Source organism: Dendropsophus ebraccatus, chromosome 2 (assembly GCF_027789765.1).
Source record: "Dendropsophus ebraccatus isolate aDenEbr1 chromosome 2, aDenEbr1.pat, whole genome shotgun sequence".
Taxonomy (NCBI): Eukaryota; Metazoa; Chordata; class Amphibia; order Anura; family Hylidae; genus Dendropsophus; species Dendropsophus ebraccatus.
Genome location: NC_091455.1, coordinates 38951206 through 38966371, shown reverse-complemented (window position 1 = coordinate 38966371; position 15166 = coordinate 38951206). Strand labels below are relative to the sequence as shown.

At 41.7% G+C, this 15166-nt stretch overlaps 1 protein-coding gene across 1 annotated transcript in view; it reads right to left on the bottom strand.

Annotated features, from left to right (window-relative positions):
• The window catches only part of CALB1 (calbindin 1), a 71374-nt gene extending 61387 nt beyond the window's left edge, over positions 1-9987 (bottom strand). The window contains exons 1-3 of the mRNA XM_069957391.1: positions 9815-9987; positions 9524-9600; positions 5351-5425 (exon numbers count right to left, since the gene is read on the bottom strand). Coding sequence (XP_069813492.1) covers positions 5351-5425; positions 9524-9600; positions 9815-9893 — 231 coding nt within the window. The 5' untranslated portion in view covers positions 9894-9987. The remainder of the gene's footprint in view (positions 1-5350; positions 5426-9523; positions 9601-9814) is intronic.
• Positions 9988-15166: the final 5179 nt, after the last annotated feature.

Here is a 15166-nt window from a genome sequence, read left to right as displayed (position 1 = left end):
CACTGTGGGGTGCAGGTTTCTAAAAGAAATGTTGCTTATGTAGTTACTTAGTTCCTAGACCTGGTCTGAAGCACTAAAAGGTCCTAGGGTAAGTGCTGAGGTATATGCAAACTTCTCCCCACGGCTATGAAAAATCCTGAGAGAGGGCTCCTTCCTTTTCTAGAATATTTCCTATGTAAGTGTATGAGAATACATGTAGTGCAGAGGTTAACCCCTCACTCTTAGTGGTCCAGTTGCAATAACACAAAACAAAAGTACCAAATCATGTGTATAGCACAACATGATTAACTGACACCCAACCGACATACCCACAGGGCTCCTAGTGGGACACTGCAGCACAGTACAGCCATAATGTTCTGACACATTTCTTACGCTAAGGCTGGGTTCACACTGCGTTTTCAGCATCCGTTTAATGGATGCGTTTTTTTTAACGGTCAAAAAAGTAGTGTCAACAGTACTTTATTGTGTGTCATAATGGAAGTCAATGGAAAAATGGATCAAAAACCTATGCACACAAATGCATCCGTTTTTTGCAATCCGTTTTTTGCAAAAAACTGATCCGTTAAACCGATGCTGAAAACGCAGTGTGAACCTTGCCTTAGCCACACCCCTTTTGGGTTTGGATGACCTTTCATTGCAATGTCTGCTCTTCCATGCATACTAGCTTCTCTGTCACAATGAGTGGGTCAGGGGGGTCTCAGTCAGAGCATAGCTGAAGGGGATGCAGAGGTAGTAATGCATAGGCCCTGGTGCCCAATGGCCTTTCTATCACATAAGAAGACATCAATATTAAAAAGTGTCACATAGTAAAGAGGTTGTAAGGTCAATAGTATACAATTATATCAGATGAGAACTGAACCAGCTAACATGGACATCAGGCATGGTACTGTATGTTATATACTAAAATCGTTATATCGTAGTGTTCATTACAAGAGATGGATGTCATATAAATATAGAGACATTGCTATAATACATATATACATTATACATGAAACTACATGGAACCAGAAATGTACTTATACATATGTATGCATTATGCAATATTTATGTGGCTTGTCAGTAATGCTGTAGCTACGGGTTATCCTATAGGATGGATAGGATGGAACATTTTACTTTCAGGTGTGTTGTTTGCTGTGTGATTGAATTATACAGAGCATCCCTGAGCTCGGCTCATATTAAGCCTAGGCAGAAGGCTTTGTATACATCATAATTCATGGGGATTATAAAATCCACCGCTGCGATGAGTCACTTGGTGCTGTGCTTAGAGTCAGGTCCAGTTCATTTACAACCTATTGATGTATTTTAGGTAAGATTTGTGCTGAAGTATCACACACACCTAGTATTGGGAACATTATACAGATCTAATTGGGAAAAACGTGAATCAAAGCTGATTGATCCCCAACATAGGAAATTGTGAACAAAAAGCTGTAGCCCCCGACACAAATCCTCTTTTGCTCCTACTATAATATATTCTTAATGATATATTCTATCGTTTAATTCTAAAGTTAGTAAAACAATTGTAAACAAATTGAATTTATTAAGACATACTCATACGCCAGTCCTAAATCAAGCCCCGCCCCCATTCACCCAGCCGGATTTACTAAGAGGCGCACACCTCCGGAACAGGTGTCGATTTCTGCCATGGTTTACTCCTGTTTTCAGGCATAAATCATAGTAAATTAGGCCTGTGGAGAGGCCACGCCTCCTCTCTACCTTGCCAGGACCCCCCTTCCTGCCCATCAGGCAAGATTGTGGGGGTCCAACCATTGCAGCTCCCCATAATCTTAAAAACGAGATAAATGCCAGGTTGTAGATGGTCTTTTAACTCAGAATACCCCTTAAAGGGGAACTATCAGCTGGTTAAAGGAATCTAACCTGCTGATAGCCCCCTACTGCACACAGGGCGCCAAGGAGGAAGGTATGTCTCTTACCTTCCTCCTCAGCTCTATTCCCGTGCCATTAACAGTGTAATGCTCGATCTGGTACACCATTAGGAGCACTGCCCTGATCCCATAGCATCGATCCAGCCTACCCGCTCCATTGATTATCATTAGATTGAGCCAGTCAACTCAGCGCTATGGGCCGGGGCAGTGCTCCTAACGGTGCTCCGGACTGAGGAGCACCGTGTCCTAAGACTGTCCTTAAAGGTAACCCCCTTTAAGGACAGGCATAGGAATAGCCATGAAGTCGAAATATGTCACAGAACCGGACAGAATGTAATGTAACATGTTTTAGTGAATATCTTGAGAATCTTTTAATGTCACACTTTACATTCAGCTGTCAGAGGTGGACGCTATTCAATCAATGTTTACCATGGCAAAGTTTGTAGGGACATACCCTCTTGACAAGAGAGACAGTAACATAAGATTGTCATTTGGCTATACATTTCCAGGGAGAATAACAGAGGAATGGCACAACAGAGAGTTCTAAAAACACATGCTCCAGAATTATTTTATAGCTGCCTGGTCCTCTTTAATTCCAATAAAGGTATAAAGTTCTCTTTAGACCTTAGGGGTGTTCCCATCTAGGACTACACTGCAAAGGGGTGAAGTAAAGTGACGTACAACCATTCTGCAAAACTGATCAGCTTCTAGTACCGACTAGTGGCCAACCAGTATAGCACTAGATTTTCCAGGATGATGTTGTAACATCAGACGAGGACCCACGAACACAAGGACAATAGTGAAGCCCTGGTCCTAGATCCCCCCAAGCTGTCCCTGCCTTTTGGGGACCGCGACTCCTTAATAGGCTGGCTCCAACCAGAAGACTGCAACTATACTCAATAAGTGCAGCTACACAAGACAGAACAGACAGACACAGTAATAGAGGAGTAAACTAGTTGGGTCAAAACACAGTTGGACGTCGCAGTACCTAATCGGAACATGAAAGAATAGTCAAAAAGGGATAGCCAAGGATCAGTATAACAGATAGCTAGACAGTATTGGGAACGTAAGCAAGGCACTAACCAGTTAGGCGCTATTGCTGGCAATGAGCAAGGGACAGGCGTAACCTTTAAGGGAGTTCAAGTCCCGGCCCCAGGCCTAATTGGCGCAGGGACTCCAGCCTCCCACAATAACCTAGGGCTGACTGGCAGCTGCACCTGCCAGTCAGCAATAACTGTAAGAGGGTGCAGGTGGGATGCCCGGCCAGGAAGTGGTGCGACCCTGGCTGCAAAGTATATCACTAAGGACGCCGCCGGCGTGCCGTTAGCAACTGGCCGGGCTGGTTACCAGGGACGCCATGGGCGCATCCTTGCAGCTGGCGGTGTGCTGTGCCTGACAGACGTGGATTGTTGCTTCTCCAACTTCTTGAGAAGTTATATTCCACACTAGAGTTCCCAACAAACACGAACACATCCTATGGCCTATGACTGTATCCATGTCTTCCAGGACTCCCTCGGGTGGGATCTAACTTTTCCAGCTGCCGGGAGTCAAATGCCGAGCGTGCAGGTGGTAAATGTTGCTGAACCCAAACAGTTCGGCAACTCTGCTCAACACTTCTGCTGACATACCACAGCCATAAGCTGACTCTGGGGTGCTCTACTTGCCCCCCATCAGTACAGGCTTGTATCTTCTGGACAAGCCAATCTTGGCCACAACAGTGAAGTATGTTCTTCCTTCATATTATGTTCAAAACGACCACAAAAACCTAACACTACTCTTAACTGTATCCGGAGAACTCTTATTACCAGGTTTAATTAAGGAGGAGGAAGAAGTCTATTACCAGGTTCTAGATATAATAAGCACTTATGATGGGGACTGGTAATGGATATTTACATTCATTTTACATAGTTGTTATACAGCCTAATGTCATATCATTTCACTTTATCCAGTTATTATCAGCCTGTCGCTGGTTACGTTCATGTTTTCTCAGTGTACTTTTATTTTGTACATAACCTGGGTTATCATTGTGAACACAGGACATAATGTCCATAAGATCTAATAGAATATGGAAGTCATCTAAATTATATGAGTCGCCTCCAAATGGGGTTCTCCCTTTGCTTAACCTATGTGTCCTAATGTGTGACCCACGGATTTACAGAACACCAAAAGGCCCTCTCTGGTACTCTGGTAGGCCAATGTCCTGTACATCATTTATACGTAATGAATTCTAGCGTCAATGTCTCTCTTCTTGCTACTTGGAAGGTATCAATGGCCTAACTGTAGTTGACAAATCCTATTACGTGTCTCTATTTAGCTCTTCGAGGTCATGTGAATATCTCCATAGCCTGGCTAGCATGTGTCTAGCACCTGCATCAATTACTCTTATTCTAACAACCCTTGTCCATATGTTCAATTAAGGCATACGGATGTCATAAGAAAGTCACAGCAGAGAGAAGAGGCAAAAGCTAAATGGACCTAGAGAGTTGAACGTCTTGAACCCATGTCCACCATTTAAGGCCATGTTTTCTTGCAGTGGTACCATGTACAGTACAAGCATGTAATGAGAATTAGCTTAATCTATTTGACCCCATAGTGATTGATTACATATCTTAGTGTTGTAGCTAGAGATGACTGAACCGGGTTCAGGTTCGAGTCGATCCGAACCCAAACGTTCGGTATTTGATTAGCTGGGGCTGCTGAACTTGGATAAAGCTCTAAGGTTGTCTGGAAAACATGGATACAGCCAATGACTATGTCCATGATTTCCGCATAGCCTTAGGGCTTTATCCAACTTCAGCAGCCACCGCTAATCAAATGCTGAAAGTTCAGGTTCGGATCGACTCGAGCATGCTCCAGGTTCACTCATCTCTAGTTGTAGCCCATTCAAAATTACCCACCACCCATACGGACAGGCCATGGAACCACACAGGGCCTGTCAGTTGAGAAGTCCGGTTTTGCCCAGATTCCTAATAGGGTACTGGGCTCCACATTGCCCCCTATCTGTAAGGGATTAGCAGCATTTTACTTGCTCTTTTCTTATGCTATATTTTCCATATATGACATTTCGCTGCCTGTAAATTTCCATTATAACCGCGCAAATAAGATTACAATTCGTTAAATTTCTCTCTGCTAAGAAATGCTGTAAGACATAAGACTGCTTGACTTGGTCCTCCATCCAGTGTCACATTACCCTGCTTCCAGTTATTTCTGCCTTCCATAGGGAGAAGCACAAAAGCTTTTGCTCGGAGAACTCGCAGAAGACAAGATAATGAATATGCCTCCTTTATATTGCTCCTTGCTAATTTTCTGGAGCACTGCTCATTTTCTTCATGTCTGTATCACAAATGGATTAAAGACCTTAATTCATACTGTACAATTCTTTCCTGCACGTTTGCAGCTGCCGAGCCCCTGTTATGTGCGCAAACCACAAAATGCACAGAATATAGGTGAAAGGGCAGGGATCTTACCTCTACTATCCCGATTTTTCCGTCACTGTTCTGCCCATATTGATCCACAAAGGCTTTCATCTTGTCTGATAATTCCTATAAAGCAAGAAATTATTGGGACTTTACTATACATTATATACGTTACATCCGATATGTTGTATTATGATTATTACTAGAGGGCACTATACGTATTACCCCAGCCAACAGCCAACTGCAGGGCAGCCATGTCCCCAAAACCCCCCCCACTGCATTGCAATAAATATTGGTATAATTCACGTAATATATGTAAGAAGAATCTAACCCACTCATATGTCCCTATAGTGCATGGGGCACTAAGGATGAAGGCAAGTTTCTTACCTTCATCCTCGGCACCATTGTCGTGATATTAGCAGTTTATTCTCTATGCTAATGAGGAGTTTTGGTGTACTAGCAACAGGAATACTGCCCTTTGAGCACCAATCTGCCCAGGACAGCCTGCCCCTCCTAATTAACATCTGCAGAGTTGTCCTGCTGGGGTGGATCTATGCACTGAGGGCAGTAGTCCCACCCCCAGGGCACCGAAAAGCCTCATTAGCTTATGTGATGTGCTGTTATTCTTCTAGAAATGTATGGCTAAATTGCCAACGAGGTGTTACCAGTTGGGGGCGTGTCCTTATACTGTATGACACTGTCATGGATTTGATTGGACAGTTTAAGTGTAGGAACACCCCCCCCAACTAGAAACACCCACTTGACTATTTAGTCATACATTTCTAGTAAGAATAACACAGGAATATCATATCACATAGCTGTAACAGAAGATGGTCCAGAATTGTTATTGCATGGGGAATAGATTGAATAGTAATGACTTGCAGGTCTCTCCCTATTACTATGCATAGGGAGAAATTTGCGAAACATTAGTGGGTGAGCAGGGCCAGAAACCTGTTGGATGGGATGCAGCTCCAGAAACACGTTGCATACGTAAGCCTCTAAGACTATGCTAGTCTTAAAAGTCTTAGAACATGACTAGGGATGCTAGGAATACCCATGTGCAGCTGTTTCAGGGTAACTGTCCCTCATCAGTACAGAACAGGGTATTTTGTTGGCTGGATATTGAGTGGCCTGGTGTCACTGTACCAAAGAAATACTAATTTCTCTTTGAGGAGAGCATCATAGCGACTCACAGGTCATTTAGGCTCCATGCTTATGAGTTGTGCTGTAGATCACTCTCAATAGATAGGCAAAAAGGCACAAAACTTTGTCCGTCCACAATATGGTTGCTGGGTGGGTGGAGTTTGGGTGTTGCTTTGCGTCAAAGGGGTGTCCACCCTGGCACCAAATTTACTATTCCGAGTCATGCTTGTTAGCTGGTGCACATTGTAATAAAACTATACACAGGCTTAGCGTAGGTGCACAGGGCAGCCTTAGAAGCAGCTGGATTCATCCATTATGAGAGTGCCCTGGCAGGGGTTCACTTTAGACTGGCATGTGAAAATCCAGTCTTAGTAAATTTGCCCCTTTATCTTTTTAGAGAAATTGTCAGGAAACTTTCAGTGCAGTAAAGTTTTGTTCTACAAGGTCAAGAAAGTGTAAGAGCCAAACCATAGAGATAAAAACACCAATAATTCATGGCTAGATTCCTTCGTAACATCTAATGTTCTGGAGACGTTGCGAGAACAGAGGCAATACTATTAGACTTGTGCTGGTGTCATGTTATAAAGTACAGTGGGTGTCAAGGTGAGGGTTTTTTTCTATAGGAATGATGGATACAGTGGTTCGTTGCAGGATGAACTGTGCCATACTGCTTCAACTCTGAGTTATTTGCATGACTGATGTAACGTTCATTTCTTCCTGGACGCTACATTTAGTTTAACGAGTTATTCAATAATTAGACTGTATAAATGTCCAACAAAAACAATGGCTGTAGATAGTCGGTAACACTCACACATGCTTTATAGTCATGGTACTGGTTTCTCTGTGTAAAATGACCTTTTTTGAGTATGTGAATAAAGCTGGATAAATTTAAATAGTGGGGGGGGGGGGTACAAAAGTTGGAAAAAGTATAAAGTGGAAATAATAACTGATGAGATGGAAAAGTTGGGATAAATGCAGATAGAACATTGGAGAAGCATAGAAGCGTAGAAGATGGGAGAGCAGGGGGAAAAAAGTGGAAGCAAAGGGAAGAGAGGAGGAGAGGGTAAGAAACAAGGTGGAAAAGGGGAGAAAAAACAAATGGTGGAAGAAATAAAGGATGGGAAAAGAAATTAAAGAGAATTGGAAGAAGAAAATATGGATAAATAGGATACAGGCATAAGTTAAAGAATGGGAATGAATAGGATTAGAGGACGTAAATGGGAGCTGTTAAGGGGAGGGAAGGGAAAGGAGAGGAAGGGGAAGGATAGAGGAGATAAGTGATGGGAATGGAAGAAAGAGAAGAAATGGGAATGGCTGGAAGTATTAAGAAGTTCAACTGGGGGGGAGTGGATTAAAAAGGAAACGGAAAAGGAGGAGATACAAGGAAGGAGAGTACAGACAATAGAGAGTAAGAAAGGGAAGGGTAAAGGGGGGGGGGTGAGAGGGAGGAGAATAAGAGGATTCATCAAAAGGGGCAAGTATTGTAGAAGGGAGGGCTGTAGAGATGTGGCGGATAGCTGAGAGTATAGTGAGGGAGGATAGAGGAGGAGCATGGAAACCAGAGGGGAAAGGGAGAGGAAGGATATAAGGAATGGAGATAGAGATTGAAGGGGAGGTGGAAGGATCCAAGGGCTTGGCATAAGAAGGAACTGCAGGGAAGGGAAAGGTACAAGAGGGAAGAATATAGGATAGAGGAACTGAATGAGAAAGACTCCTTGAAAAAGATTACTAGATCTTACGATGCAAAGTGTAAAAGGTGAAGAAAGAGCAAGTGAGAGGATCAGGAGATTAGACAGGCTGACATAATGGCCAGAAATAGATGGCTGATTTATACTCTGACAGAACAATGGCCCCAGTTCTTTTCCTTTATTCATTGAGGGTTGAATATTCACTCTTATCGTCAATGGATCCAATCCGGGAGCACGGCACTAGACTAAACCATAAGGAGAGATCCCGGAGAAAGAGGACTGTGCATCCCGAGCAACAAGGTCACCCCTCTATTTGCCATATGAATATATATTTTATTTAGTTTCCATCAGTGAATCCCATTTCCCAGGTTAAGGCCATTTAGGTTCAATAATAATTTATATAAGGTAACTTTGTAGGACTTTGAGAAAGTAACACTAAGATTGTTTTTTTTTTTTTTTACAAGTAGTCCCAAGAAGCATGGATAACTTGATATTATACTGTGAAAAATCTGCTCCTATGCTGCACTACATGGGTCCTGACTCCTTGTCAACCAGAATCATTGAGTAATTGTAGCTTTTAATATAACATATGCTGCAACTCAATCCCCCTTCCCCCTAGTAATGATCTCAGTTACAGGAGGGATTGTCTATATGTTCCTATACATAAGTGCATAGAGGATACTATAGACAGCTGTATCTATAATCCTGTATGAGAAATTGGGTAAGATAGATATTGCCTTCCCCAATAGTAATAGTATTAATAGGGGAATACATAGTACATACTATACACTATAAAGTAAACTGTTAAAATATTAAATCTCGTAAACTGATAGAGCTTCTACAAAGTTTGATACCTAAGCAACCTATTATTTACCAGCACTGTATGTACAGAAACCTGCAAAACACCTATAAAATCACATAAGCATCTAGCTAAATACAATATAATATATACCATATTGCATCGCATAAGCCCTAATGATTTGAACGTGTACCCAGCAGTCACTGAAAGTCATGATGTGCTCGCTGCAGGATTTACAATGCATCAAAAACCACAGCTAAAAATACAGTGCCATGGGGATCAGGCTTCCTGATCCTTCTTGTATCTGTAGAACAATATCTACAGGAAATATTGAAAAATAACTTTTTATTTTTTAAACAAAATATTTTCACGGCTGCAGGACTAGAAATCAGTTCAGAGATTTCCTAAGTCCTAAGATTTCCAGGCTACAGATACAACTCCAGCCCCCATCATCCCATCACACCAGGCTCTAGAGGATGGATTCAAGTGACAAGTGATACTTTAGGTAGATGAGGCGGATGACAAGAGGCATCAATGCATGGGCAGCTTCTGATAATACATGGAGAGTACACTAGACATAGTATAGCCACATACCAGTCCTGCTTTCTTCCTGGCTTGCTGGAGCTCCTGAATAAAGTTCTGCAGCTCTTTTCCTTCAATGAACCCATTGCCTGCAAACAAGATACCAAGACACAATGACATCCACTCCAGTGCACTGAGACTTATAGACAAAGAACTAACAAGATGTCATGATGATGAGTCCAGCCTGGAAATGACAGCAATAAGATGATAACCTTTTCCATGCCAGGGCATTGTATATCTCTCTCTGGCAGTGAAATGGTTATGCAGGCAGAGAATAGAGTTTAAAGAGTAGGAGATATTCACCATCTGTATCATAGTGACGCCAGATTTCCAGGAACTGTGTGGCTGAGATTTCCACTCCTTGGAGGTGAGTCTCTGCCATGGTGCAATGTGCTGCTGCTGCTGAGGAGGAGGAGGAGGAGGATGCTGCTGTCCTTGGTTCTGAAAGTAGAGGCTGATTGACTTGAAGTTGGAAGCAGCACCCAGCAGTGTATATATGGCAGTGAGGGTGGGAGCAGCCCTCCCCCTGCACGCCCACTACACTCCTTTATATCACTCCTCTCTACCGTGACTCCCTCCTCCTTATAGTAACCCTAAAGGCAAGGGTCACCTAGGAGTCATATATCTTTATGGAAAAAGACAAATCTTAACAACTTCATTTTTTTTATACAGGGTTACCAGGACATATATTTGTTGAATAAATTAACTCATTGATAACTTTTAAATATGTTAAAGGACTAACTAAGGTTCAGGAGGGAAGTGTTTTCAGGAAAAAAAAAATGAACTTAAGAAAAAGAGGACAGAGTGAGAGGTTACATGGGGGAAAGATTAGAAGTAACATGAGAAAATATTACTTTACTGAAAGAGTAGTAGATGCGTGGAACAAACTTCCAGCAGATGTGGAAGGTACTGTAAATGTACAATAATTAAATGCTTGAGATAAATATATATCTATCCTAAGATAATAAGAAAATAATCACAAAAAGAGCAGACTAGAAGGACCAGGGGGTCTTTTTCTGCTGACAATCTTCTATGTTTCTATAGTTCCTCTCCCAAACACACACTATTAAGGTCCATGTCTGATTAGATTGCTACATTCATATCTAAATTTCAAAATAATCATTAACAATCATATCCAGTAATATTCTGTATATTTAATTAGAAGTTTAGTGGAAACCATCAGCAGGTAGCTAAGATGCGGAGGAGTTACTATAAACACAGGAGTCTTACTATAAACACAGACCAACTCCAGCACATAACCTAGTGTGGTCTATGACTGATCACCGTGCCCTATACATATCAAAATATTAGTAATATTCTGTAAGACTTAGCAGTTTAATGGAAACCATCAGCAAGTAGATAAGATGCTGCTAAGGGCATTATCACACTATAAACACACAGACCTTCTACCACCTCGACCTATTATGGTCCATAATAGATTAGATTGCCAAATACAATTTCATAATAATTATTATAATCAATGACATCCAACAATATTCTGTCAGACTGGGTTCACACTACGTTTTTTCACTGTTTTTATACATTTCATTATAATGTACAGAAAAACGTGGTCAATACCATTTTTGTGTACAAAAAGTATCCGTTTTCAATCCCCCCCTTTGGAAACCATCAGCAAGTAGCTACGATCTAAGTTTTCCTACTATAAAACATAAACCACCTCCACCACCTGACCTATTTTAGTCCATAACTGATAGGATTACCAAATATATCTAATGACAATCAATAGCAAAAGCATCAAACAATATTCTGTAAGACAATTAAAGTAATTTAGTGGAAACCATCAGCAAGTAGCTAACATGCTGCTGAGGATTTATCCCACTATAAACACATACCACCTCCACCACAATTATTATAATCTATGACTGATGGCGTTAGGCTGGGTTCACACTGCGTTTTTGCAATCCATTTTTTTGATACGTTTTTTGCAAAAAACGGATGAAAAAAACTGATGCATTTGTGTGCATCCATTTTGATCCGTTTTTCCATTGACTTACATTGTAAAAAAAACGGATCAAAAAGGATCCGTTTTTTTTTACGGACACAAAAATAGTGTCAGCTACGTTTTTGTGTCCAAAAAAAAAAAACGGATCCGTTTTGATCCGGTTTTTTTACAAGGGAAGTCAATGGAAAAACGCATCAAAACGGATGCACACAAATGCATCCGTTTTTTGCAATTTTAAGAACCTTTTTAATTGGGTTTATTATGCAAATATGCCATTATCTGCATTCAAAAAGACTTTCCCGAGGTCCCCCACTCCTCTCCTTTCTCTCATTCACAGCTCATTATCAGGAAATCTCGACTAGTTTACATCAGTCAAGCCCTGTCTGTTCTATGGAGAGGGGAGGGGGATAAGAGAGGAGGGAGGGAGATTAGTGACCAGCAAAGAGCAGAGAACAAAGAATTACAAGGTGGGACCTGTGTGAAAGCCGGTATTCAGAGGTCAGAAAGGTCAGTGCTGACTTCAGAGGAGATATCCTGGTGATGTAGCTGTAAATTAACTCTTTGATGTCCTGTTTTGGTGCCTCATCTCCATCCACCCCTCCCGTCTCGATACAAACCATGAAGACAAAAAGAGCTTCAAACTGCGTTTTCATTATAAAAATGCATTTTTCGGCTAATAAACCCAATTACAACGTTTCTTAAAATCGCCTGGACTATTGATTTCTGCAAAAATGTAAACAACAGTGGCACTTTAATTAGTTATTTACTGGAAACCATCAGCAAGCAGGTAAGATGCCATTTTTATTACTTCATGACCCACTATGGTCATTGACTGATAGGATTGCCAAATACATCTCGTTATAATTTCAAAATTATCTTTCTTAGAGATGAGCGAACCTGCTGAAAGTCCGGGTTCGCACCAACCTGATTGGTCGTCTCTTGAATCCTACCACCTCATGAAGGTGCGAACCCGAAGTTTTAGCTGGTTCGTTTATTTCGAATCATTCTCAATGTTACCCAACAATATTCTTAACAGCTTGGTGGAAACCATCAGCAAGTAGCATTTGTAAAGTCTAGCAGCGGCTAAGATAAGTTTCTGGTCCTCAAGCAGTCCTCAAGCAGAACTGGTCTTCATTGATAAAGCTAAAGGGCAGAAGAGCATGGTTGTGTGTGATTACAAGTTTACATGAAGTTCATAGCATGCTGGGAATTGTAGTACTCGAGCACCATTTAAAGGAGCTTTTTTAAGGAGCATGGGAGATATATTGTACTGGAAGGAATAGGAAAAGAAATATAAGTCAAACATGGCGGTAATCTCCAATAAAGAAAGGGTTAAATAAATTAAAAACAGCACTTTAATCTACGGGCAGAATACATAGGCTGATGTGGGAATATTGATCTCAGATAAGCTTTGCAGAGGGTATTGGTGCTCCTCCCTATGGTAAAGTGATACTGTCACTCCCCTTACACACAATTCAGCTAGGCGGGGCTTCATGGCAGGACAGTGTCAGCTAGGCGGGGCTTCATGGCAGGACAGTGTCACCTAGGTGGGGCTTCATGGCAGGACAGTGTCACCTAGGCGGGGCTTCATGGCAGGACAATGTCAACTAGGTGGGGCTTCATGGCAGGACAGTGTCAGCTAGGCGGGGCTTCATGGCAGGACAGTGTCACCTAGGCGGGGCTTCATGGCAGGACAGTGTCAGCTAGTTGGAGCTTCATGGCAGGACAATGTCAACTAGGCGGGGCTTCATGGCAGGACAGTGTCACCTAGGCGGGGCTTCATGGCAGGACAGTGTCACCTAGTTGGAGCCTCATGGCAGGACAGTGTCACCTAGTTGGAGCTTCATGGCAGGACAGTGTCACCTAGGCTCCTTTAAAGTCACCACTCCATCAAGTGGTGTATACTTTCCAGTCTGACACACTGCTCTCTGCTGCCACCTCTATCCATGTCAGGAACTGTCCAGCGCAGCAGCAAATCCCCATAAAAAACTCTCCAGTTCATGACAGTTCCTGACATGGACAGAGGTGGCAGCAGAGAGTACTGTGTCAGACTGGAAAGAATACACCACTTCCTGCAGGATATACAGCAGCTGATAAGTACTGAAAGGCTTAAGACTTTTTTTAATAGAAGTAATTCACAAATCTGTATAACTTTCTGGCACCAGTTGATTTGAAAGTCTATTTTATTTCCACTAGAGTACCCCTTAAAAATGGTGACAAAAGCCTGCAGCCCTGTAAATATTTCTACTGGTAATAGGAATGATCTGAATATTATATTTTATTGACACAGAAACTCTAATATTTGACATGAAAGTATTACATGTAATTGTTATTTATACAATGAATGCACTATGCCGGCAATTCCTCGCAGACACACAGTAGTAATATTTTCTGGGCAAGTACTGGAAAAACCTGTTCTTCCAGCAGAACTTGTGAGTGTGGAGTTATGAATGAGCGGTCGGGTATATTGCAGGTTGGGTTGCTCTTATTTTCCTGGATCACTGACTGTCATGTGAAGGTTGCTGACTGTCTGGAAAAAAGTAATTAGACTACAAACTTTAACCTCTTAGTTTTATTGTTTTTCCAGTGACTTTACATTATTGTCACATTAATCTTTATAGCAGCTCACAGTAAATGTGCTTATGATTATGGCTGGGACATTACTAGATGGATTGATGGAAATACTGCACAATATATGTTATTCTGTTCTTATATGTAGTGTAGGACATGGGGTACACTTCTCTCCAGAGCCAGAGCTATATGTTACTGTAGGTCTCATATCCGGTCATCACTGATCTATATGTTACTGTACGTCTGATGTCCGGTCATTACTGAGCTATATGTTACTGTACGTTTCATGTCCGGTCATCACTGATCTATATGTTACTGTACGTTTCATGTCCGGTCATCACTGATCTATATGTTACTGTATGTCTCATGTCCGGCTATCACTTAGCTATATGTTACTGTACATCTGATATCCAGTCATCACTGATCTATATGTTACTGTACGTCTCATGTCCGGTCATCACTGATCTATATATTACTGTATGTCTGATGTCCGGTCATCACTGAGCTATATGTTACTGTACATCTGATATCCAGTCATCACTGATCTATATGTTACTGTATGTCTCATGTCCGGCTATCACTTAGCTATATGTTACTGTACATCTGATATCCAGTCATCACTGAGCTATATGTTACTGTACGTCTCATGTCCGGTCATCACTGATCTATATATTACTGTATGTCTGATGTCCGGTCATCACTGAGCTATATGTTACTGTACATCTGATATCCAGTCATCACTGAGCTATATGTTACTGTACGTCTGATGTCTGGTCATCACTGAGCTATATGTTACTGTACGTCTGATGTCTGGTCATCACTGAGCTATATGTTACTGTATGTCTGATATCCAGTCATCACTGAGCTATATGGTACTGTACGTCTCGTGTCCGGTCATCACTGAGCTATATGTTACTGTACGTCTGATATCCAGTCATCACTGATCTATATGTTACTGTACGTCTCATGTCTGGTCATCACTGAGCTATATGTTACTGTATGTCTGATATCCAGTCATCACTGATCTATATGTTACTGTACGTCTGATGTCCGGTCATCACTGATCTATATATTACTGTACGTCTGATGTCTGGTCATCACTGAGCTATATGTTACTGTAC